Raw genomic sequence first — 26,262 nt, forward strand, 5'->3', positions numbered from 1 at the left:
ACTGTCATCTCTATTATTTAAATAAATGGATCACAGCACTGCACATAGTGAAAGTTCAGTTTTAGTACGATGCCTCAGTAAATATGCTCATGTTTACGGGGACTTGTTCTGCTTAGATAAGGGTAATCATTAAAAAAAAAAAAAAAACTTTCCCAACTGTTGTAATCGCGTGTGTTTACTCTTGATCAGTCATTTACTGTGGCTGGTCAAGAGAACAGTGTCAGGAGTCCCCTCGGGATCACGATATCTGATTTGTGATGAGGTTTTGAGTCTTTTAGAATATTCAGTTTCACTATGGGGCCATTTATTCGTCTCCTCCTTGGTTTGTGCACATTGCATCTGTTTATCAGTTTTAACACAATTGTGAACGCATCCAGGATACCATGGACCGCTGCTAAAAACAGGTGCAGTATTCTTCATTTCACCGCTATTATTTATTATATCCCATGCACTGTGGGAATTACAAGTGGAACTAAGATAATAATACCATTATGTGGGCCAGTGGGACTGTGAGGAAGGCCAGAGCTGTGAACAGACCGACACCTATCGACTGTAGGGTGGGGAGCTGGTCTTCTTGGACACCATGTAATGCCTGCACGGACAGAAAGGTGATGATGCTTTTTTTCACTAAACTGCTGGAATTAAACATTTAAATATGATAAATGAAAATGTTGCTTGGTATGGGTGGCTTGTGCATATCTGGTTACTGCAGCTCCAAACACTATCACAGTTTGTTTTGCAAAGTAGCTCAGATCAGTACACTGATGATCAATATGTCCAGAGGGAGCACAAAATTAGCTGTGGTTGGACTCTGTCCCTGATGTTCCTGCCAGCTCTCTCATGACTTTATAACTCATTCACAATATGAAATGCTGTGTGATTTTATTCTAAGGATTGTTCCACCCGAGAAGTAACAGTAAATTATTTCATTAGTGGTATGAGGGAATGGATATACTCAGAGAAATTAACTCATTTTAATCTTGGTTTTAGTTCAGTTTCCGATACTTAGAGAAACCCTCGCAGTTTGGTGGGACTGAGTGTGTTGATACACTCTGGAGGAGGGAGACATGTCCCACATCAACCACACAGTGTGTGGTGGACGATTACTGTGGAGAGAGCTTCACCTGCAAAGAAACAGGTGAGGATCATCCACGACTGTTCAGACAACAAATGCTCACTAGCTGCAGGTTTTTTTTTCATGTCTGTACACTGACATACATGACATGCAGTTTGCATTTGTGTGTCAGGAAGTCAGTTTTTGTACATGAGAATGTGAATGTGTGTGTGTGTGTGTGTGTGCCTTTTCTTACTCTGTTTCCAGGGCGCTGCATCAGCACTTCACTTCGATGTAATGGAGAGTCAGACTGTGATGATTCTTCTGATGAGGACGAATGTGAAAGTTTAAACCTGAGAAATGACAAGTGTTCCACCCTCATACCAGTCCCTGGTGCAGAGCGTGGCACGCAAGGGTAAATAATGTATTGTGATGACTGCTGGAGTTTTTCATATTAGCCTTCATACTGTAGTTTATCACCTATGGAAAGTGGTATAATATGAGACTTCATTAGCAACTGGTGACACCACAGTGGCTGCATCCATATTTTACAATGCATATGGATACCCCTTGAAACTGGTATAAGTGACCCTGGTACTGGGCATCCACAATGGGTAGCTGGTAGATTTTGTGTATTATAGTAAAAAAAAAATTGTAAAGGAGTACATAAGTCATAACCAGTAGTCAGTCCAGGTCCACGTTCGAAGTATAATTCTGCAGTTGTTGAAGTTTTATAATGAGAAATTCCAGTTTTGGGGGTAATTCAGACACATTTGAAGCCATTCTTCAAATGATCTTAAAAGTTTGCCTGTCTTGTTGCTTTGGATGAAGCTGTGAATACCATTTGCTGAAGCATCAGCTCGTTCCTTTATCCAGCTAATACAATGAAAACTAAACATGTGTGACGCAAACCAGAAACAGACATTTTGTCCCCAAAATAAAAGTTCCTTTTGAACACAGGATAAAAAAAAAAAAGTTATAAAATAAAAAGAAAGAAACAAGTTTGCCAATCAGGTTCTTTGAGTGTGCATTTTTAATATGGGCAAAAATGAAATCACTCTAACCTAAAAGTTTTGATAAACATCAAAAATTCAACAATCAAAACTTTTGCCCCATTTAACCATAATATTTTATGTGTGAACAATAAAATGCAATGATGTTTCCACACCTTACAAATAAAATAATTGCATTAAATGACTGTTGCATGGGGCTGGCAGATACTGGTAGGACCACGAGTCACTCAGGGGCATTTTTTACTGTTATTGTGAAAAAGGATTCAAATAATCACTTTAGATTGACTTGATAATAAGAGGTAGTGAATTCTTTAATAAATTACTGATATAATTTAGCTGCTGACACTTCTTAATAACAATAAAGTAATTATTTTAATAACTGTCAAAGCACATAACCTGCTGTGCTCTGACAGGTCAAATGAGTTGACCTGGAACTGTTTGGCTTACTTTCGCTCTCTGTATTACAAAACGAAAACCTACTCACTCCAGAGTGAGAGCATAAAGGCCACCTTACAGAGACGTTGCTGCCACTGGTGACATATTGTACACACAGTGCTACAGTGGTCACGGAGCATTGTTTCTGGGTCTTTAGTGTGAGCAAAATACTAAGAGAGCAAGTACTGAGGTCAGAGAGACAGCAGATGGAATTTTGCTTTCAGAAGTTATTTTTTAAATCAACTTGTTATTTAACACATGTCAAATGAGTGAAATAAGATTTGATGCTCTGTGAAGTGGTTGATATAAATTGCCATGTCTATATGATTGAATTAATAAATTATGCACATGGCATGTGCTGTAATATTCAGTCACATAAATCTTTAAAATATTAAAGTTTGCTATGACTGAAGTGATGAAGGACACAAACAAGCTGACTGACTGACCTGGATTTCCTGTTACCCATATATATATTAGATATATATATAGATATATTTTTTTAAATATAGAAATTTAAAAGACATTACATATAAATCTGAATTGCAACCCTGATGGCACTCCAGCGGTCACACCCGTAGGTGATCAGCTGTGTAAAATTGACAGAAACATTCATATTATATTCAATATTTATGCAATTTGGTAATTTAAGTAACCCTTCTTAAATGTTGCTGCTTTAACCAACAAGTTTGAAAAGGTGCAACTTTTACTTTGTTGGATAAACCTGTGATAGGGCGCGAGGATGGACAGGTTGCTAGTCTATCACAGGGTTTCACAGAGAGACAAACAGCCATTCACATTCACACCTATGGCCAGTTTAGAATTGCCAATTAACCTAACCTGTACTTTGGGTCTGTGAGAGAAAGCCGTGATACCCAGAGAGAACTCATACCGGCACAGGGATGAACTTGACGCAGAAAGGCCTAAGCCTGGATTTGAACCCAGGATCTTCTTGTTGTGAGGCACTCGTGCTTCACCCAAAAAAACACCAGTCTTTGCTCCAGAAACTGTTTTATGCAGCTGCACCTATCACACCTTTGATATACCGTAATATGACACTATTTCTTTACCTTGAAAAACTGTAGACCTACACCTAAAGTTAATGACTTAATCTGAATTCTTCTTCTTTCTTGTAGTTTTAGTGTCTTAGCTGATGACTTAATGGATCATGTACTTGACCCAAGATATTTTGGAGGAGAGTGTGAATATGTCTATAATGGTGAATGGAGAAAATTCACTTACGATGCATTCTGTGAGAACCTGCATTACAATGAAGATGAGAAGAACTACCGGAAACCTTACAACTACCATACTTACCATTTTGTGGTACTGTAATGTTGTGATTTATTATTTTATTCTACTTGAATAAATAAAAAGGTAGCCTGGACAAAGATATTTTAACATAGTTTTCCCTGTTACAGGCCCAAGCATCCTCACAGGGCTCTTCTGAATATTATGATGACATGAATAGCCTGCTGAAGGCAGATAAAAGAATGTCATCATTCAGTGCCGGCGTCACGGTTGGGCTCTTCCACGTGGAAGGCGGGCTGCATGGCAGCCGGGAAGAAACGTTTTTCAAAAAGATAACACAGTTTAAAAGCGAGGTATGATCTGTTCACCCAGAGGCCAAAATGTTTTACACTGAAACAAGAATATGGCATCAATGTGACACACGCATGGCACAAAATTTTATGATGTACAGTACTATGCAAAAGTGTTGAGCTGCTACTGATTTCTTTATATTTTGCTAGGAAAATGGGAAAGACACATGCAGGCATGCATGGAAATGCAGTATACAAGGCAAAAATAGTTTGTGCTGCTCGAATGAGTTCAAATGAGTTTAAAAGTCGGAATTTTGTATGGCCATCTTTATTTTTCAGCACAGCTTTAAGTAGTCTTCGGGAATAGTTCTCCAGGCTTCTTGAAGGACGTTCAAACCTCTGCTTTGGATGTTGGCTCAGTTTTGTTCTGGTCTCTGTCAAAATGATCCCACAGTGTTTCAATAACATTAACGTCCAGGCAGGCACGGCACCACGATTCTGATTTTGGGGCCAGAGTCATTTGGGCTGGGCCTTGTAATCACAGGCAGAAGTACAAAGGAAAGAAACAATTCCTCATCTATCATTATTATTTTAGCTGTAGATTGTGAATAGCAAAATAGGCTATTTGTTCACTTAAACACTGAGATCCATTATTTAAGTGTAATTAAATAAATATCAGCTCATTCAAACGATTGCTGTTATACAGATGAAAGATAAAGAGTGAGAGAAAGAAAGATGCTGTTGGATGAGCTCCATTATATCAGCGAGAGAAAATAAATTTAGCAACTTAGCAATAGAGAAATTGTGAGCTCTAACTTTCATCTATTCTCTAGGTTTTCTACTTTGTGCTTTTTTCTTAGAAAGTGTATTTTCTACATTAAGGGATCTCATCTTCATTCATCCATTCTCACAGGTTTTGTCTCAGCATCCAGGCTCACTGAAAGTGCGGTTGGGATCACTGACATGTTTAAAAATGAAGTCATTCCCAATCAGATGCTCTTCCAGATGGTTTTGCATTGTGAATCAAAATGTGTTGAACCTTTTCTGCGTTCATAATTCCATCAATTTTGACACAATCTCCAACACCACTGGCTGAAATGCAGACCCAGACCATGACTGAGCCTCCACCGTGTTTTATAGATGGCTGTAGACGCTCACTGTTCTACCTCTCAGTTCTAATGTGGCCTGCATATCTCACCTCCTGTGTCAGGTCTTTGCTGGATTTTTTTTTTTTCCATTTCTTGACAGATACGTACAGACACAGTGCACACCATGGCGAAATAGGCCAGGATTTTCAGCTAATAGCACCTCGTTCGTACAAAAATAGTGTTTTATGCCTGGCATTTTTCTAGCATTTTTCATAGATTCGACTAAAGAAATGGGAACAAATTATGCCTTTTTGCCTGATTGAGCAGCCAACAATATGCCGCAAAGGTCAGGGCAGCGGCCTGGGTTTGAGTCTGACTCAGAGCCTTTTGCTGCATGTCTTCCCCTACTCTCTCTCCCCACTTTCCTGTCCTATCAAATAATGGTGACAAAGGCCCCCAAAAATAATGCTAAAAAAAATGACAAAAGTCTGGCTCCTTGAAAATAAAATACAAAGATATTAGGGGTGTCTCAAGACTTTTGCACAGTTCTGGATTTCACCTGTTTTTTTAACTTCAAAGTAAAAAATCTTCCTGTGTTATTTTTTTTTTTCTTCAGGATTTCGGGTTCGTTCGGCTTCGTTCTGAAGTGCAAACAGCTCACTTCAAGATGAGAACTAATAAGCTGATGCTTCATGAAGATTTCTATGTTTCACTCATGGAGCTCCCAGAGCAATATGACTTTGGGATGTACTCTCGCTTCTTCAACACATTTGGCACCCACTACGTCACAGAGGGAACCATGGGGGGAACCCTGGAACACGTCGTGATTGTCAACAAAACAGCTATGAAAAACTCACGTACTGGGAGTTTTGTGATCAGGATAATCTACCACATGACCGCATGTAGTGTAAAGTAACCCTTGTTTTATCTCTTCCTCAACTTTTACAGATATTGACGGCCATCAAGCTGGAGGATGCTTTGGTGCCTCTTTTGGTTTCAGCATTCCAATCGGCGGCAGTGCAGCAGTAGAGTCCAAGTTGAGAGGGAATTTATGCAATAAAGGCGGAGAATTCACTAAAGGTGAGAAATGGAAATTCTAGTTACACTAGAGCTAGTTACACTTCCCGATAATATGTACTCAGCTTGAATTTTTTTTACTTAATTGCTTTATTTCTAACTTTTTCCATTTCATAATGTTGTTGTAATGCTGTCAGAGCAAAAGGCTGATAGGTTGCTTTGCTTTCTTTTTGGAAGTACAGTAGAAGGAGGTAATTCTTCTATTGTTCAGGACGTTGTCACGAAAGTAAAGGGAGGAATCACAGACAGCAGTGCTGGCGTGATGGCCATCAGGAACCCTGACGTATACCAGAAGTGGGGGGCATCTCTTAAATATAACCCAACACTGATTGATTTTGAGGTAACTCATTAAAAATCAATATAATGATGTATAATACAAGATGAACAATAACTCTTGCTCTTAAACAAAAGTTATAATTCTGGGTGTCATTTATGATGGCACACTGACAACATCTGCTTGTCCTGTCTCTGTCCTAGATCATGCCAATTTATGAGCTCATACGCCTCAGCACAGCTGCTGACCATGTAGGTAACAGGGTGGCCAACTTGCAGACAGCCTTGGATGAGTATCTGCAGCAGTTTGACACCTGCCGCTGTGCCCCCTGCAGGAACAATGGGATTCCTGTCCTCTCAGGCACTTCCTGTAAGTGCATCTGTGAGTTAGGCTACCTCGGAGACGCCTGTGAAAAGACTATCCGAAGAGGTGAGACATAAAAAAAAAAGTCAAGATAAACATGTTCAAATCACACATAGTATTTCACAAGGCATACTAGAAACAGTAGAAACAAGTAGAAATACAAAAGTGACAAATATTGCAGATAATCCAGCAGATAGAGATTAATCTGCTCAATGTAGAGAGTAATATTACCAATTATACTTTTATCAACCCAGAGTTCCAGTAATATGTTTTTAATACAAGCAGTGCTTTTTAGCTTTTCTCAGCTAAACACAGACATGTATGCTTAATTTATCTTGTTATTCTGAATGTCTTGATACATAGACAGAAGATGAATTTTTTTTCCCACCAAAATTCCTGTATTGTGACCAAAGGGGTTCAATTAAATTCAATTCAATTCAATTGTATTTATATAGTGCCAAATCACAACAAGCAGTCATCTCAAAGGACTTTATGTTGTAAGGTAAAGATCCTACTGTAATACAGAGAAAACACCAACAATCAAAATGACCCCTATGAGCAACCACTTGGCGGTGGCGGTGGGAAGGAAAAACTCCCTTTTAACATAGTCCAGCATTGTAATAAATGCATGAATTAGCTTTTTAGCATCACTCTGAGACAGGATGTTTATAACTTTAGAGATATTGCACAAATTCAAGAAAGCAGTCCTACATATTTGTTTAACATGTACATTGAAGGACATATCCTTGTCAAAATGACTCCAAGAGTTCTCACAGTGTTACTGAAGGCCAAGGTAATGCCATCCACACTAAGTATCTGGTTAGACACCATGATTCTAAGATTTGTGGGGCAGAGTACTATAACTTCAGTTTTCTCTGAATTTAGAAGCAGGAAATTAGAGGTCATCCAGGCCATTGTATCTTTAAGACATTCCTGCAGTTTAACTAATTGATGTGTGTCATCTGGCTTCATGGATAGATAAAGTTGAGTATTATCTGCATAACAATGAAAATGAATGCTATGTTTTCTAATAATACTGCCTAAGGGAATCATGTATAGTGTAAATAAAATTGGTCCTAGCACAGAACTCTGTGGAACTTCATAATTAACCTTAGTGCATGAAGAAGGCTCCCCATTTACATGAACAATTGGAGTCTGCTAGATAAATATGATTCAAACCACTGCAGTGCAGTACCTTTAATACCTATGGCATGCCCTAAACGCTGAAATAAAATGTTATGTTTCAAACATATCAAATGCTGCACTGAGGTCTAGAGTACTCTTAGTGCCAGTCACCAAGCCTGGATAGATGGCAGGGTTGTGTCAGGAGGAGCATCAGAAAATCTGTGCCAAATATATATATATATATACATACATACATACATACATATATATACATACATACAGAGAGAGAGAGAGAGTACTTCTTTAGGTTATGTTACTGATTCAGACCCTATGAGATGTGCCCAATTGGTGGTAGGTGTTATAACTTGACTCCATCAATTATTTTAACAACAGATACCAAGACAGATGGATCATGGTCCTGCTGGGGGGCCTGGTCACCCTGTACATCAAGGAGGAAGACCAGAACAAGAGCGTGCAATAATCCTCCACCTGAGGGGGGTGGAACCACCTGCTTAGGCTCTGCATCTCAGACCTGGCCCTGTTAAAGACAAGTTTCTCTCCTGAGTTAACATGTGTTAACTACTTAGAGAACACTTTTTTGTGTTCCTTTCTAAGTGCTCAGAAATAAAAGATAAAATTTGACATTCTGGATTTCAAAAATATAAATAAAAATATGTTTATGCAGATTTTATGTGTGCATTTGTTTATATATATGCCATTTATTTGTTACACCACCCAACACTGACCTATGAATAATTCAAGCATCTAAAAAAGGCATCTAACTCAAGGGATGAACAAATGTTGTGTCTACACATAACCAAGAACCAATTTTGCACATAAGAACTCCTTTTAAATTGTACCTTTAGGCACTTTCTTACTAGAAGCCTGTCAAAAAACAAAAACAAAAAAAAAAACACAATTTGTTCCCATTTCTTTAGTTGAATCTATAGAACATGTTAAAGATAATGCAGTTTGGCAGGTGTAAAATAGTATTTTTGCACCACCAAGGTGAATCCCAGAGAGTTATTAGCTGTAAAATGGGCATGTCTCTGCACAGTGTGCAGTGTGTCATTGAAAATTTTGAGGAAACTGGAAAAGTGGAGGACAGAAGAAAATTTGGCAAACAGATGAACAGTATCTGAAAGTCACATTCTTAAGAAATCTGAAAACAAAAACAGTAAACTTGGAAAAATCTAAGTTTACTGGACCCATCTACTGTTCACTGAAACCTCATCAAGAATGGTTGTTAGAACCGGACAAATGCTGTTTTTCCCTTACACGCTGTTTTTATTATCGCTGTACATGCCCTCAACCCTGAAAAAGGATAAGCAGAGGAAAATGGATGGATGGATGTTTCACTGAATCACTGCAGCTTTTCCACTTTCTTCATATAAAGAAATGAGGGGTGGCTCAAGACTTTTTCACAGCAGTCTTTGATGTGACATTTTTGTTAATTACTTTAAATGTGAAGGTCAAATCTTGTTAATGAAAGCTAAGGCAGGTCTAGTTAAGAGCTGCAAAGAAGGGACAAATAGGATCAAGACAAGACACACACATGGTTTAACATTTTTTATGAAAATACACTATATTTCCAAAAGAATTCACTCACTCACTCACTCACTCACTCACCCAAATCATTGAATTCAGGTGTTCCAGTCACTTCCGTGGCCACAGGTGTATAACCCAAGCACCTAGGCATGCACACTGCTTCTGCAAACATTTGTGAAAGAACGGGTCTCTCTCAGGAGCTCAGTGAATTCCAGTGTGGTACCGTGATAGGATGCAACTTATGCAGCAAGTCCAGTCCTGAAATTTCCTCAGTACTAAATATTCCACAGTCAACTTTTAATGGTATTATAACAAAGTGGAAGCGATTGGGATGCTGAGAGCTGAGACCTCAAAGCATCATGTAGCCTTCAGATTAGCTCAAGAAGAATGTGGAGAGCTTCATGGAATGGGTTTCCATGGCCGAGTGGCTGCATCCAAGTCTTACATCACCTAGCACAATGCAAAGTGATGGATGCACAAAGTGGTGTAAAGCACACTCCCACTGGTCTCTAGAGCAGTGGAGAGATGTTGGACAATTTCATGCTCCTAACTTTGTGGGAACAGTTTGGGGATGGCCCCTTCCTGTTCCAACATGACTGTGCACCAGTGCACAAAGCAGGTCCATAAAGACATATATAAGTGAGTTTGATGTGGACGAACTTGGTGTGGAACCTGCACAGAGTCCTGACCTTAACCTGACAGAACATCTGTGGGATGAATTAGGGTGGAGACTGTGAGGCCTTCTAATCCAACATCAGTGCCTGACCTCACAAATGTGCTTCTGGAAGAATGGTCAGAAATTCCCATAAACACTCCTAAAGATTGTGGGAAGCCTTCTCAGAAGAGTTGAAGCTGTTATAGCTGCAAAGGGTGGGCCGACATCATATTAAATGGATTAAGAATGGGATGTGACTCAAGTTCATATGTGTGTGTGAAGGCAGAGGAACAAATACTTTTGACAGTACAGTATAAAGAGATCATTGGGACTTATATAAGAAACATTATGTCACACTGGGCAGTCAAATACAAGACAAATACACCACAGACTGAGAATCTTCTGTTTTATAAATCTTTATGGCATCTTTGACAGAGGATTTCAAAAGCAATCAGTCGACTCTTGCTGCAGCCCTCTGCATGTCATGCCTCCATTGCTGGGTGCAGGGTTGTTACACTGTCGACTTCTTGTCCTTTGCCCTCCACTGCAGGATGACCACACACCCCAGCAGCTCCAGTTGCCATCAATGGCTATTTCTGTCAAAACAAATCATACCACATCTCATGTCAGTGTCAGTAAGATTGGTGCACAAAAATAAGACTGTCAGCAGATTTATTTTAAAATTTTGGTCTCTTAACCTTTTCGCCTATGAGTTTCCTCACAGGCCCTTCCAGTGTAGCCAGAAGGACACACACAGTCACACTTTGTACCTGTTGAAAAGAAACATTATTCATTCACCAGCATCACTAACTGCCATTATTATAACACACACACACACACACACACACACACACACACACACACACACACACACACACACACACACACACATACACACGCGCGCGCGCACACACACACACACACACACACACACACACACACATCACAAAAATGGATCATGATTAGACATGTTGGGGTTATTTGCTTCATGAGTCATAATTAAATTTGATGAAAGACACTTAACATCCCTATTAATCAAAGCAAAGTTAAACACAGCTTAAGAAAGAAAGCACCTTTGTGTGAATCTCGGCGAAAAATTACAATTATCAACAACAATCCTCCTCTGGGTTACCTCTCAGAAACGCCACTCCATTGTTGTGACAGGGAGCACAGCGGCACGGACTATCTTCTTCCAGGTACTCTGACAGGGCTCTCTTCAGGTTTCTTTTCAGCATGGCATGCTGGGAAAAGTCTCTGGAGGTCACCAGCTCATACAGTGGTCGTGTCTAGTGAGACATAAATCCTGTTATGAACCCGGATCTTTTTACTGTCCAAATGAAGTTCTCTCTTTTTTTGGACTGGGCTTATTGGGAAGCCACACAAGTGCTGAAATGTGACGGCGCTGCAGCAAGGCAGCCGATTTGTTTTTGGCACACTTGCAGCTTGGCATCATTTTCTGTTTGCTCTTGCTGTTGGTCATCTCACTTTGTACTTCGCCTCTGTGTCATTGTGCCAGCATTTGTCATGAATCAATTAGTGAGGTCAGATTCCTCATGGATCGCTCTATTACAGCTTTGAGTTGAGACTGAGAAATGTTAAAAAAAAAAAAAAGGAACCAAAAAAAGTGTTGCTTGTGGAATTCTGAAAGCAGGAATTCAGACAGACAAACTCACTGTTTGGCGAATGAAGTCAGGGTTGAACCGCACACCTTCACCCCATAACCTCATCAGCTCAGGGGTGGGAAGCGTCTTAGACAACAAAGCAGAGACAGATTTGCTACTTCCACCTTTTACAACAGCATTGAAGTCCTCCACCGCACTGTCATTCTTCGTCTCATCTGGAGAGAAACAGAATGACTTCAATTTAATTGCCCAATGTGAGACAGACAACTTGTTGCAGAATGAAAGAAATGTGATCAAACAAGAAGCCCCACCTCCCATCTCATTCAACAGCTCGTTACAGGATCCCCCATCAAACCCCACTGCTCCGTAAATGCCTATGTTCACTCCAACCTTTAAACCAAACTGGACACAGTTCTTGTAGTCTTCTAAAGAATAATCTGGGGGGGGAGAAAACTCACTGAATAAAGCAAAGCCTGGTTCAAACAGTCTTAAACTGCTGACAGGATCAAAATAATGATCTAGATTTTCTTATTACATCTGGTAAATATGGAAACACTGACTGAACATGTCTAACTCCAGTTTGTGAAGGACTTCTACCTGTCTTTGCAAGCCTCTCTTTGTTCAAAATAATGGTCAGCTCATATTCTCCTCCGAGGGCAGCCTCAGTGATGTAGTGGGTGCCATAGTCTCTGTAGATCTGCCTGTATTCCCCATAAACATAAGCCTGTGGCAGTGAGCGTAGGCGCTGCAGAAACTCAGGATGAAGCATTAAATCATCCGGCTTTAGCACGTACTGGGCCAACTCCAGCTCTGCCTTGGCCCTCACAAAGCTGTAGCCCTGGGGATCAGAGAAGGCAGGTCAAGGTTACCATGCTGCTTACTGTCTAAGAACTGTCTGAGAAGTTTTTCACATCTGGCTATTTTAGATACACTAAGAAAGCCGAGTTGTGTTTGACCATACAGAAGATTGCACACATGCAAAACAAAAAAAAACCAATGACACCTCACCTTGCCAGAGGCACGGTAGATCTTCTGAACTGATTTGCTGTATTTGCTATCACTGTGTTTTAAGCCAAACTCAAAAATGCCTGTAATGGCAAGACCAATTGAAACGCTGGTTTTGCTCCAGCGCTCCTTCATAGTGTAGTCCATGTAGTCAGAGTAAGTCTCAAAAGCCTGAAGGCTGAAATCGTAGGAGCCTTTGGTCTGCAAATGCAAAAGTATTTTGAATGTATTTTAAATGTTATTGAGTTTATTAGTCATTTTACATACATATACCTATACATTCATACATACATACATAATGTGTGTATATAAAGCATGTATGCCTGTTGGACAGAAGTGTGTTTGTCTGCTATTTCCACCTGTAATGTGTACTGTTGTACGTTGTAGGGCTTCCTGAAACTGACATCCTGGATGTAGTGGGGCAGGCAGCTACCTGCATAGTATCTGTTATCAAGCACCACTCCTTCCAGGTTACTGTTCAGGACATTTATTCTGAAAGAACAGCAATAGTTCCAGTGGTGTGGAGGTTGGATTTGGAAGAGCAGCATGTTTAGATAAAAATAAAAAATTAAAAAAAAATCATTTGGACTTGCAGATGAGACACACCAGTGGAAACCTAGCTCACCCTTTGGCAAGGTTTTCAATTCCCCAGTACTCCTCTGCGTCCTGTCTGCAGGGCTTGGGAACCCTCCTGCAGCCTTCTTCATCTGACATGTCCCCACAGTCATCCTCCCCGTTACACTGCAGAGTTCGAGGAATACAGCGACCTGAAGGAGAGCAGAGAATTATATGGTGTTCAATCATGAGTTCTTTCCAGAATAAGGTGTTCAGTGCTTTGTATAGCACTTGCAGAATGTGATCATAACTCTATAGAACAACAAGGCTGGTCAGATGGCTGAACCACCTCAACTGACTCCTTTCAGTGTGGAGGATCAGAGCTCCTCCTGAATGACTGAGTTCCTCACCCTATCTCTAAAGCTAAGCCCAGTTACTCTTGGGAGGATGCTCATTTGCACTGCCTGTACTGCGACCTGCCCAGCCTCTTGCCCTATGGCAGCTGGGACAAGCTCCAGCCTCCCCCGTCAACCCTAAACAGGAGATTTGGAAGAGAATGGATACAGGGATGCGAGTGTTGAAGATACCTGTTTGCGTGCAGAGGAAGCCCTCACATACAGGAACACTGTCACAAGTGTAGCGGGCGGGAACATTACAGGCCTCCTCTTCCCTGCCATGAGACTTGCACATCTCCCCTCCAAACTGAGCTCGCTGCTCCACTTTAGCATAGCGATACTGTAATGTTGAGGGGCACAGAAACACAGGACAAATTGCCAGTATCCAATAAAGGTGGCTTGAAAACTGCTCTGGGGGAGCTATCAGCTGAAATTACATTAGCGGGCTCTTTCCACTTTGTCATGTCAAGGTTATTAATCCCCTTACTTGTAAAGTGGATAAAATAGAGCACTGAAGTATATCAGCTGAGGCCTTTAGCAGGTGCTGAGCTCTCCGCCTTCCACAAAAACAGGTCACAAGTGTCAAAATTTTGAATGCTCCAGATTTAGCTCTCAATCCCAGCGCTACAGGAATGATTCATTCAGTCTAATTTAATCTAAGATAGTCTGACTGCATCCAAATGTAATGTTTGATTTAACAAGTTTATCTGGCCAGTAATTTTGTGGGTCAGTCCCACTACAACCAGCATTGCTTGATTTTTAAGTTCAAGTTTAAAGCTTTAGGAAATATATTTATTTGCATTTTTGCCTTTTATTTGTACTCCTAAATTAGTGCCATGAAATGGTGAGCTTGGTCCTGTCCAGAGATTTAAAAGGTTGCTGTGCAGGTGGTGAAGGCGAGTTCTTCTTACATTTAGAATGAGCCAGGCAAGTTGTTTCATCTGTAGGCTATCCACTATTTGTGCTAAACCAGCCAACCGCTGGCTGTAGCTTCATATTTATGGTTCAGACTTGTGAACAGTACCTTCTGCTTATCTACTTTCAGAAAAAGTCATTAAAAACTTGTTTGCCCTAACTCAACCTGTAACCAATGAGGGATACCCATTTGTATTCAGTGTGTCCAGGGGTGAAGTGTGGCATCACATGAGGCTGAATCAGAGCCTGTTCCACATTTTGGGACAAACAATGACCATGATTTTTTGCATTCAGACTGAAGTTCTGCTTACATTAGCCAACTGGTCAGCTGCTCCATGCATGCAGCACACTCACTGCTTATTCACAGCTGCATGAATCAGACACACTGATGACATCCAGTCATATTAGGGCAGGTTTTTCCTCATGTTTTTGCTGACTTCTTTTCATCACATAATCATTATACTTACTCTCTTCTTCTGACAGATGTCACATCGTGACCATGCGCTCCACTCTGATAAAACACAGTCCAGTGGGTGAACTACCACTGGGCCTCCCGCTGAGCGAGCTTGACGAACGCTAGGGTCTTCATTGCTTGCTGTGGCTACTGCAACTTTACTGTTACACGCAGATGAAAACCACATGAAAACAAAGAGACAGCAATGCAACAGTGGAAGCAAAGGTCATATGGATTCTGAAAAGCATCTGATCATAATATTATATATGAATGGAATACAGATTTAGGGGAAAATGAGGTGCATTGTTTTTAAATAAAACAATGAGCCTGTCAGCTTGTCTGTGACAGAGAAACAGTTACAGTGGAACTTATTCAGCAAATGAAAACTGAGCTCATCCGCTCATTAGTTCATCAGTTCATTGTATTTAACAGAAATCTCCTACCTTAGCAGCACCAGACTCAGAGTAACAAGGAGTAGACAGCTGTGCAAAGTGACTGCACTGCTCTGTATCACCACAGAAAGCATGTTTGTGTGTTGTGACTGACTGGAATGAGGAGAGGACACTCTGCTCTCTATGTAAACACACCTCGATCAATATTGAACTGTATATGAACTCACTGCTGCCATTAAAACCAGACGTGGAGCTGAATTCAGAATACTGCAGGCCTTCAGGGCCACGAAGCCCAGTGTTATGGTGCCGTCTGAGTGGGTTTGACACAAACCTCAAGTTTACTTAAACGTTATAGAATTTGCAGTTTGCAGTTTATTAGTCAGCCAAAGATATTTGGATGTATTTTTTTTTTTGTTTGTTTGTTTTCTTAAACCTTAGTCTGTATGATTTGTACCAATCGGTAAATCTGAATGCCTATAAAATATATCCTGTCACAAACACATACCAGTGTTGAAATATCAAAGGCTTTGTAATGATGGAAATTCCAGCAAAGTCATTTGATTCATGTTTGCCTACGTTTGAACTTTAAGCTTTGTTTATCTTCACTGGTTTTGGGGGCAGAACAAAATGACACAATCACATGTGCTCAGTGAAAAGTAATGGAAGTAAAGAAACTCCTCTTCCTCGGGCTGAAAGTGTAACTTGAAAGGCATGTCCTTAAGAAATAGGACAAAAATCCAGCAACAACCTGACAGGACCTGAGAGATACATCTGACCCTTCAGTTGATCCATCTACTGTTCACTAATGTTCAGTAATGGTCTCAGTGGCTGTCGATAAGCCATTCTTAAGGAAGGGAAACAGGGAGAGTAGGCTGAGATGCACCAAATTACACAAGAACTGCTCAAAATCAGTAGCAACATTTTTTTAGTTGCCACTAAAAAGGTCACCACTTTCAAGAAAGCAGATGACCATGAGCTGTTTGCAGTTTCGGCAAAAGGGATTTTTGTGGTGTACAGGTCATTAGGAAACTTTTGTGCGCGCGCATGCACGCACACATGCGCACACACGCGCACGCACACACACACACACACACACACACACACACACACACACACACACACACACACACTCAATAACAGCAATGGCAAAGGTGGGAATCACATGGTATTTTATTTGTGACTGAACAGTGGCATGGGTACAGTGTACGGGGGAAGTCATAGACGTACAAAAGTCCTTTTTTTTTCTTTTTCATGACAATTCTTAATTCCATAAATAAAATTTACAAAATATTTTGGGACTATTTCTCATTTTTCTTACACAAGCAGGGGTACGGTTACCATTTGTTATTGTAAGTCTAGCAGTTAATAGTGATATCTCTATTGTTCGTATTATATAAAATTGCCTGTCTTTTCAACCATCTTACTTCAGTGGAGCAGACCTACAATATGCCTAAGTGCTTTGTTACAACAATGACAAATGAAAAAGAAAAACAGTGACCAGACAATAAAAGTAAACCTGATAAGGCATCGAAATGCAATCTACTGTCTCCGAGCTTGTAGTTATTAAGTCGTGTCAGTGCAGAATGAGTTGATTCTGCTCACCTATTTAAACCAGATATGTTACGAGAGGCAAAGTGTAAACAACGCGACCTCAGTCGCCAATGTCAAATATTGAAAAGCAAAGAGATGCAGGAAAAATCTGCGTCCTAAAAAAAAAAAAATGTTCTTGTTTCGACGCCTTCGCTCGTATCATTTCTCAAGTTCAAAACGAGCAAAACTGGGTGCAGCAGGTTTTCATTTTTAATGACCATGTAACACAGATTCACAGTTCATTTCTCACTAACTGAACATAGGAAAGTTTTAGAAAATAAATAAAAAAAAAAAAAAAAAGAATGTCTGCAAAAGAGAAACAAATGTCCAGACATCAAAAATGGAGGTGCTGGTAGGGCATTGTTTGAGAGAAAAACAGGTAGTTGGCATCCAAGAGGCAGAGAGCTATCTCATGGCACAGAGGCTCGGGTATCGGGGAGTGGAAAGATTCTTATTTACAAAATAGATGTTTGGCAAATTTTGATTTCCACATTGACGCCTCAGAGTCATATGGATATCTGCAATGACTCAGTGTCATCAAGTGAGAATTCACAGCTTATAAAAACAAAATTAAATGACTTTTTTTTTTTTTCTATTCATTTCAGGCCTAGAAGGAAGCTGCAGAGAACAGTTCTGCTCACAGCTGAGTCCACTGAATCCACAATACGTCTGTTCATGCAAATGGCCCAGTCGGTGGAGCGACGCTATGAGAACATTTGGCAAATCCTCCTGCTGTGCACAGTGTTTGCTGGTGGCAGCTGACAAAGTGAAGGTCAACCACATCCAGTAGGACGCTGCTCCTCTCTTCAAAGTTTCCAAAAAATAATTTGCATCATCAGTGTAACCATGTTGTTTTTCTTTTCTTTTTAGTTTTTATATCATCACAGATATAAACTCATTAATCCCAAACAGAAGGGCACATTCACCTCCTGTTGTCAGTTTCGGTCAAAGATCAAAGGTCACTTCCTGGTTGAAAGGTCAATTGATTGGACGATGAAGCCAAAGTCTGCAGTACAGCACAGTACAGTAAGCGGCCTCTGGAGGAAAGCAGATCCTAGGATAGCCAGCTTATTACATAACTGCCAAAATATCCTTTAAAGGTTGAAAAAAATGAACAAGTCTGTGTATCAGGCTGTGAGATTCTCCTGCTCACAATTACTCATCTCTCTTTTCTTCTTTTTCTCGTGAGCTCCTGTTTCGGCCTTCAGAGCTTCCATCACCCTAAAAGACAAACAGCAATAATTCAAAAATCACTTAGAAGTAGTGGTGCCGTTATAAATTTCATCACCAGGTGGCAACATTGAGCCTTCCTTATTCTGGGATGACTCAGAGAGCTGAAGGACAGAAACAGTGATTTAAATCAAGGCCCTTTTGCAACTGGCCGCTCAGTCACACGGAAACAGGATACACTGACAGGTGAAAATATAAGGCTAATAAAGAAGCAGAGAGAGGCAAGGGCAGTAGCACCGACGATGAAAAAAGCTGGGAGGAAAGGACCCAAATGAAACAACGTGAAGACGGCTGATATTTAACTGAGAAAATCAGAGAAAGAAGGAAAAACCCACCCGCTGTCTGATGTTCTCTAGCTGTCTTCCTGTGAACATGTCTGATCCTGTGGAGGATCAGCAGCGTCACTGGGCGCGACGGCAGAGCCCTGAGAGGGAAAACGCAATAAAATTTCTCCTTTAGACGTGACACATCAAGACCAGGCTTTCTTCAGCTTGTTAGGAGTCTCACATCTCCCAGAAAAACAGGAAACATTTAGGAAAATGACACCAAGTTTAATTACCTTGAAATTTTGCCTTATTATTATAACGATCTAATCAAAGCACTTAAATCATTTTTGACCTTTCATGTTTAATTGACTTGACATTTTTCTAGAAAAAAGGTTAAACTCCCACCGAATGTGGCCATAATAATCACGACATTCTAATCTGTGTAATTACATGTTACATAAGTGAACAGGTCATCCACGCGGCAGTAATGGATTGTAGCGTCATGCTAGTCAGCTGTTTAAAAAAAAAAATCTATGAATCTAAATGACCGACGTGAGACCCCGAGGGGACGTCCTCACCGATTGCTCCTCCTTAGTGGTGCTGGAGTTGCCCTCAGGGTCAACAGGGGAGGGATCTGTGGGTGGGGCACTGCCTTGGGAAGGGGGGCAGTCTGAAGATGAGCTCTGCTGTGGGGCTGGAGTGGATGCTAAAAATAAATAAAAGAAATATAGAGTTGAGTTGGACTTTGGTTTTGTAAAAACGGTGGAAGGTTTGCTGTTTAATGCTCATGTGCTTTGTGAGTATTCTGGCATCAGGGCTGGTAGCACGAATATGCTATATCAGGAAGCGGTGAATTTAAAACTGTGACCTTTATTGCTTGTCGTCACCCATCCTTTTCATCTAATGTGCTTGACATTCTATCAAACGAAGCACGACCCTCTTCATTTTCTTAAGGTTAAGAGTTTTTCTGGTGACAAGGCAAAGTCTACGGCCACACTGGCAGTTTTCTGACCTCATGTAGACTACATGATTTTGATTCAAATGCTAATGCGTGCTAATATGCTTATATATAACAATTCTGATGTTTTAGAGGTGATTGTGTGATAACATTTGCTAATTAGCCCAGACGCCGAGTGATGATTTCTACCATAGAAGGTATAAAACATGGATGTAGCTTCTGGGTCGGAAAAATGTGGCCAGTGTGGAAGTGCCTTAAACCGGCATCTAAAGGCCACGAGAAGGCGATAACTGTGGTTGCAAAAAAACACTTTTCTGCTGAATTTATGGGCTCAGTCACTCATTTGGGTCATATTAAATAAAAAAAAAAAAAAATTGATTTTTATTCAAGTCTGTTTTTGTAAATCTTGGTCATACTATGTTTCAAAATGGAGGATTATCCGTGGTTTGCTCATTAGCTGATGACCTGTGACTGACATGTTGTCAGCCAGTTAGCAAGTGGTTTCAAAGACCCTCCCATCACATCCAGCTTTTTTTTAAACCAAGATGGCGACTGTGAATATGCTAATCTTGAGACTTCAAAATGGGATTTTAGAAACTAACAGATGACATCACAGTAGCTATATCCATCTTTTATACTGTCTATGATTTCTGCACAGACTGTATAGAAATTATTCAGTTCAGTTTTATTTATATAGCACCAAATCACAACAACAGTCACCTTAAGGCACTTTATATTTTAAGGTAAAGACCCTACAATAATACAGACAAAACCACAACAACCCCCTATAAGTAAGCACTTGGCAACAGTAGGAAGGAAAAACTCCCTTTTTAAAATTGATTTTTTGGCCTTTTGCCAAAAAAAAAAAAAAAGTGATACAAATTTTGGTTTTAGTAATTACACAGAAGGACAATAATTATAAACACTTACGAGATTCAGTAGACGGTGAAGTCGATGTACCTGGGCTCAGGGTCATCCTAGAGAGATCAAGGTCACTACAGCTCCCTTCTTCTTCCTGGGTCGCAGCAGCTGGAGGTGGCAGCAGCTGACTGCAGGCCAGTGTGTCCGGTACACTCATGAGGCCTGGGGTGCCACACCTACTCACCGCTGCTGATACAGCACCGGGTTCCACGCCTGCTGCTCCTGATGTAGAAGGACCCTCACCTGCGTCTGAGTCTAGGCCTTCTTTACCCAGGCTGAGCTGCTTCTGGAGCAGGGTGGGGTCGGCGGGGTGCTGGGGGCTGGTGATGGCCGAGGACGGGGCTGATAGGTCGCAGGCCTGGGGGCACATGGTGGTTATGGGTACTAAGCCTTGGAGCATGGCAGCTGGGATGGCGTGGCCCCCCACGCCCACTGTCTGGGCTGGCATGTAGGCTGCCATAGCTGCCCACTGCTGCTGTGTAGCAGGGAAAATGTTGGCCTGGCTCCAGATGACCGGCTGACCACCAGGGAGGACCTGAGCCACCTGGAGAGGCCCCTGCACAGGGAAAGCCAGAGTCTGAGCCTGGGCAGGAAATGGCTGCTGAGCCCACTGTGCGGCCTGCACCGGGCCCATGGTCATATAACCTGAAGCAGGAGCAAAAAGAGTGACAGAGAAAAGAAAGGAAATGATTAAAGCTTGTAAGATATGAAACAAAAAGGGAAGATTATTACTGTGAACACAGAAAGCATTTGGACTCCTGTGATTGCCAATTTAATGCCTATTATCAAAATGGCAGACATTCATCTATAAATACTTCCATCTTTAACAATGAGCCGTTTCATTCTGAACTGAAAAGCAAATGAGATGAGTTTAAAAGTGGTGTATTTTCTTGTCATTTTCATACTATAATCTTTCCAAATCATATTTTTGTCACATTTATGCCAGTATTTGTGATAGTAGTCATAAACAGGGGCTTGTGTGAAAATGCTTCGGTGCTGTAGTGCTCCAAGACATTAACTGATTCAGTTACCACATGACACAAACTGCATTAAAAATGATAACGCATATAAATTTTAATATAAGGATTATAGTACAGCTCTGATGACACATTATTGACTTGCTACACTTGTTATTTTTTCATCCACTTCTCTATAAGAGCAGGATTCTTTGTAATCTTACTGTGAATGAAACCAGTTTGGAACAGTTTGAAACACCAGTACAAACACAAAGATTTGTACATGTAGTATGAGAACAAAATAATGTTCCTGCATGAGGCCTGTTGACTTTTGTATTATGGTGGTAGTGTTATCTTAGACAGGCACACTGTGAAAAGGACCATGTGAATGTTGTTTCATGCATTTAAAAGGATGCTGCTCTTCAGTGAGCTGCTGTTTTAAATGATGTTAGAATGTTTTTTCAGTTTTTCACAATGTCAGTTGTTTCAGTAGAATATGCAAAAATCACCGCAGTGGTCCTTCAAGTGACATCACTTTGCTGTATCTCCTCACAGGTTTACAGCCTAATTAAACTGCATCTCAGTGTGTGGTCCTTAAATTTACACGCTGCTAAATCTTGGCAAGATTTTTCATGAGCTAAACATCAAAGAGCCACATCCCCACCAGCAATTTTTCTTGTTTCATGTCTTGTATTGTGGAAAAGATGAAGCGTTTCAGTCTGGGTATAGATACCTGACGGCACAGAGGTGGGGCTGAAGGGGGCGTACAGCTCAGCAGGAGTGTGTTGTTGCTGGCGGCTGCTCCTGCTGGGGTCCAGTGTGTTGGCAGGTGATGGGGGCATCTGGGAGGAAATGCATATACACACACACACACACACACACACACACACGAGCGCACAGATGTCACTGCTATCAAAGTCAGGTAAAAGTCACCACATTGCACATTATCTTTGAGTGCAGTTTCTGTCACAGATTGAGGTCATTTAGATCTCAGTGAACGGCCTAATGAAATGAAGTGAACCTAAAAGAGGGTTTGTGTAAAAGTACTCACCGAGGGAGGAGTGGACATGTCGCCAAAAAGATCAAAGTGGTTGATGTTCTGTTAGTCGAACCAAGGGATAAGGGAGAGAGAAAGACAAAGCCCAGTGATACATCACGACAATGAGACCTGGACAATCATGAAACCTTAAATTCATCTCCGAATAGGGTATTGTGGTTGCATGGGTGGGTAGGGGTGGGGAAGTGAATACTACTCACAAAGGCAGTTTGTGCTGTGGATGGCAAGAAACAACTATCCCCTCGACTCGTTATCAGAAAATGGATCTAAAATGAATCTTCCGTGGCTCGCTATAATTGAGTGGGTAAAAGGCTATTCAGTTCTATAAAACAGACTCTGATTAGATATTCTTATGTGTGCCAATCAAGAGGAACCCCACTCCCCCCCCCATGAGAGCTTGGGCCGCTTTATCATGCTGATTTCCCCCTGTGAGCACAAACACAGGAGGAGCGTGTTTATATCATCAAATGAATGAAGGAAGAAGCTCCTGGAACCACCCAACCGAGACAATGAGGCCACCTCACCCTATAGGCAGACGTGACCCCTGCTCTAGCCCCCTCTGTCCTCCACTCACGCTACTTAACGGAGAGGGGATGTGGCTATGGGAGAGACTGTGTGATGGCTAAGTTGCATGAAATGTCTCTGGGAGCCATGCACAAGCAGACAATGATTCACCATAAATGCACAAAAAACAGACAGGACACACAGGATTCGCATGCTATAACAAAACAAACAAACAAACAAACACAACATGGTCAAACAAAAGAGAGGAAAAGGGAGAAATTGCAGCAATCCGTGTCGCTCCAGACGGGGTGTTTATGTCCACCTTCAATAAGCTGGGACATAACGGATTGTACGGTTTGCACTGCATTTTGAAACCATTGAGGGGAACAGAATGAGTCAGAATTTGGAGAGAGGTAAACATTGTACACAGAGATCTCTGCCCGCTGGCACTGACACACATCAGGGGAGCTCGAGGCTCTCAGAAAGCTCCAACTGAATGAACAGACAAGCAGTAACACTTAGAGATATGGAAGCGCTGCTACTTATACTGGCATGGGCTGTTCAGGGGAGATAGCAACAGGGGCCGGGACCGTTTATCTGTTTGATATGCTGAGCAACAAGCACAGAAACAGCGAAGAGAAGAAGGAGAAGAAGAGCACTTTGCTGCAGCTGTTTTCAAAGGTTACATGAAGGTTTTTACTGGGTAAATGTATTTATTTTTTTTTTTTACAAACGATTTGAGAGATATAACAGCGTAGTCACTGCATGGTGGTGAAGAACTCATAAATCCTACGAAGATGAGATGAAATCTATTTTCAGTTAGATGACATGGGAAAGTGGGAGGGGCAGTCAAAAATGCTTTCTGTGCTGTTTTCTGGTCAGATGCTATTCAGTAAAGTAAAACTTTTATGCAGCCTTGGATTGTATGTAACTGCGACTACACTTCATGCAGCTCAACCCAACACCCACCCACCCACCCACCCACAAACCTCTCATCCTCGACCTCTGAGGAAGATGAAGCAGCCACCCCTTTGTATATCTAATCAGTCCCCTGCACCAGTCAGTTGGGACCAGCAAACAAACTCTCGTCTGACATGAACCAGATTCTGCAAAGGATTTTGGAACCTGCCTCTGATGTTCTGTGAAATTGCTGACATGCATGACTTTGGTTGACCAATCAATTAGCCTTAACTCTTTAAGCATGCTCGGCATGACCAACAGCTTTGTTTCATCGCTGTCACAGGAAAAGCAGATGCACATACAGACCCCCTGTGTGACTTGTCCTTGGCTTGAAAAGTGTGTTTTAAAAGCCTGTCAGCTGTAATTCATAACTAAAACCATTGATTACAGTAGATTCAGTTACTAGAAATGGATGGTGGCTTAAGGCACTTCCTTCGAGAGGATGTTAAGGAGAGGTTTGTAAGTAGAAGAATAAAAAATAAAAACACCTACAGTCATGAAATGGCGTTTTGGGACATCATAGATCCCTTCCTTCTGCTGACTGGTTGGGACCTGCATTGGATTGGAGGTCGATTCAAACGTGAGTCACATTCAACATCTTTTTGCTTCTTTTTTCTTTCTTTCTTTTTTTTTTTTCTGGCTGCGTATTTAAAAACAAGAACTTATAAGAACTGAAACATGTCTAAATCAATTTCTGTCTGGCCCATTTATTTAGATGCATTCTCATCGTTTAGCGCAATAGGATTATGCAAATTTTAAAGTTGTGCCGCTGAATCAATTCTACTTAAATCAATATTGATTGCAAACAATGCCTGAAAAAGGTGTGTGCTGGTTCTGTGAGTACTACGAAAGCCTGATGTTATTTGCCAACAATACATCTCAACTAGTTCATCTGGCACACTCCTCAATATATATATATATATATATTATATATATATATATAGAGAAAGAGAGAGAGAGAGAGAGAGAGAGCTCTGCTCTGGCCTGGCCTGTTTAATTTATTTTGCTCACAATTATCCAAACTATCTGTTGCTCTTAAACCCGTTGTCCATCACCCTCTCACCTCCCTCCTTCGACTGGTTAACTTTTGGTTACGTTTTTTTCACAAGTGTATTGATCTTGTTTCACTCTGAGATCAAATGGCATGGCAAGTGATTAATCTCTCCCTCTCTCTGCATCTTTCATCTTCAGAAGAAGGCAAGATACAGAGAGGCAAAAAGAGGAGGAGGAAGAGAAGAGAGGGCAAAAGAGAAGGGAGGCATCGGGTAGGATTAAACCTTACGATAGCTCCCTGGAGTCCTAGCTGGAGCTTCAAATGGTCTAAAACCAAAAGGTCAGAGTATTTGGTATATAAAAGCAGAATGTTATACAGGCAGTGGGTGAACTGTTCAGACTAAACAACTGACCTTCACTCTGACATCGTTTTTTTTTTTTTTTTTAATTTTTTTTTTTTTTTTAAAAGGCACCATCTTTAAAAGTTACAGCCCTTAAGATTTTCAATACTTTTTGATTTATGATCTTCATGATATTTTTCAGCACAAGTCTTTACCATTTAGTAGATATCATTGTTAGTTTCTATTGCAGGCAAAAAAAAAAAGACTAATTTACAATGCATACTTGCACATTTCCAGTCCCTCAGCAAGGTAACCATCTTTAACATATCTGCTGGTGCTCATTATGTGGTGATATTCAGTATGAAGAAATATGTTTTTCCATGAAACTTTACTTCTTTTTACCATATAATCTTGAGTGTCAATAAATCAGCAGACTGAAATCTTAAGGATTACAACTTTCAACATCAGCTGCACCCCTTTTAACACATCTAACAGCTTTCATTTATGGAATTTCCTCTTCAAGCACAGCTTGGTGTACATCTGAAAAATCTGCACTTCATAACTTCTTTAAGGTGTGCTATGAAGCTATAAAGTTAGTACTACTTCTATTATCTATCACAGGGTATGAAGAGGGAGGAAAAAAGGGGGGCAATGCTTGTCTTTGTACCTGATAAACGCTCTCCTCTGACTGGGGGCCACGGAGGGGTTCGTGTCCAGCCTCAAACACTATGTACTAAAGAACAGAAGTAGTGGGCAAGGCGTATAGGTGCAGAGAATAATGAGATGGAATAGACAGAGAGAGAGAGAGAGAGAGAGAGAGAGAGATGAGAGAGAGAGAGAGAGAGAGAGAGAGGTTGGCATATAAAACAGAAAGATAGAGGTAGTGAAACATGACAAGAATACATGAAAGCACAGGGGAGTGAGGATAGTGTCAAGTGGGAAATGAAATGAGATCAGGAATATGAAGGGTATAAAAAA

The 26,262-nt window shown here is 40.9% G+C and overlaps 3 protein-coding genes across 5 annotated transcripts in view; 1 reads left to right on the plus strand and 2 right to left on the minus strand.

Annotated features, from left to right (window-relative positions):
- Window positions 1-198: 198 nt before the first annotated feature.
- c8a (complement component 8, alpha polypeptide) lies at window positions 199-8,647 on the plus strand. Its single transcript, XM_030752363.1, has 11 exons — window positions 199-404; window positions 503-608; window positions 991-1,138; window positions 1,322-1,469; window positions 3,636-3,825; window positions 3,921-4,103; window positions 5,745-5,985; window positions 6,077-6,208; window positions 6,388-6,545; window positions 6,683-6,908; window positions 8,361-8,647. The coding sequence occupies exons 1-11, from the start codon at window positions 295-297 to the stop codon at window positions 8,510-8,512; spliced, it is 1,794 nt and encodes a 597-aa protein (XP_030608223.1). The 5' UTR covers window positions 199-294; the 3' UTR covers window positions 8,513-8,647.
- A 1,923-nt stretch (window positions 8,648-10,570) lies between these two features.
- Window positions 10,571-15,661, minus strand: c8b (complement component 8, beta polypeptide). Its single transcript, XM_030752128.1, has 12 exons — window positions 15,560-15,661; window positions 15,130-15,277; window positions 13,940-14,087; window positions 13,423-13,564; window positions 13,157-13,289; window positions 12,801-12,998; window positions 12,390-12,630; window positions 12,104-12,229; window positions 11,844-12,007; window positions 11,303-11,456; window positions 10,869-10,940; window positions 10,571-10,766 (listed from the first exon to the last, which is right to left on the minus strand). Exons 1-12 carry the CDS (start codon window positions 15,640-15,642, stop codon window positions 10,612-10,614), a joined length of 1,764 nt encoding a protein of 587 aa, XP_030607988.1. The 5' UTR covers window positions 15,643-15,661; the 3' UTR covers window positions 10,571-10,611.
- The window catches only part of dab1b (DAB adaptor protein 1b), a 51,544-nt gene continuing 37,947 nt past the window's right edge, over window positions 12,666-26,262 (minus strand). The window contains exons 8-16 of one of the 3 annotated variants that reach the window (XR_004021282.1): window positions 25,952-26,017; window positions 24,443-24,502; window positions 22,481-22,528; window positions 22,163-22,271; window positions 20,483-21,118; window positions 19,173-19,300; window positions 18,664-18,752; window positions 16,975-18,319; window positions 12,666-12,676 (exon numbers count right to left, since the gene is read on the minus strand). Coding sequence is in view for 2 of the 3 variants with exons in the window: in XM_030752129.1 (XP_030607989.1) it covers window positions 18,681-18,752; window positions 19,173-19,300; window positions 20,483-21,118; window positions 22,163-22,271; window positions 22,481-22,528; window positions 24,443-24,502; window positions 25,952-26,017 (1,119 nt within the window). In the remaining variant the exon portion in view is untranslated. Of the gene's footprint in view, window positions 12,677-16,660; window positions 18,320-18,663; window positions 18,753-19,172; window positions 19,301-20,482; window positions 21,119-22,162; window positions 22,272-22,480; window positions 22,529-24,442; window positions 24,503-25,951; window positions 26,018-26,262 lie in introns of those variants that run through there. The other 2 variants (XM_030752129.1, XM_030752130.1) reach the window with 2 other exon arrangements.

The sequence above is a fragment of the Archocentrus centrarchus genome, chromosome 17 (genome assembly GCF_007364275.1).
Source record: "Archocentrus centrarchus isolate MPI-CPG fArcCen1 chromosome 17, fArcCen1, whole genome shotgun sequence".
In the NCBI taxonomy this organism is placed as follows: domain Eukaryota; kingdom Metazoa; phylum Chordata; class Actinopteri; order Cichliformes; family Cichlidae; genus Archocentrus; species Archocentrus centrarchus.

Excerpts from the sequence above, each read along its gene's own strand:
- c8a (XM_030752363.1), top strand. The coding sequence starts at position 295 with ATGGGGCCATTTATTCGTCTCCTCCTTGGTTTGTGCACATTGCATCTG. Across the intron at positions 609-990 it reads ATGCCTGCACGGACAGAAAG|TTCAGTTTCCGATACTTAGA; the intron begins GTGATGATGCTT and ends TCTTGGTTTTAG. Across the intron at positions 4,104-5,744 it reads TAACACAGTTTAAAAGCGAG|GATTTCGGGTTCGTTCGGCT; the intron begins GTATGATCTGTT and ends TTTTTTCTTCAG.
- c8b (XM_030752128.1), bottom strand. The coding sequence starts at position 15,642 with ATGCTTTCTGTGGTGATACAGAGCAGTGCAGTCACTTTGCACAGCTGT. Across the intron at positions 14,088-15,129 it reads ACATCTGTCAGAAGAAGAGA|TATCGCTATGCTAAAGTGGA; the intron begins GTAAGTATAATG and ends TCAACATTACAG. Across the intron at positions 11,457-11,843 it reads CTGACTTCATTCGCCAAACA|ACACGACCACTGTATGAGCT; the intron begins GTGAGTTTGTCT and ends ATGTCTCACTAG.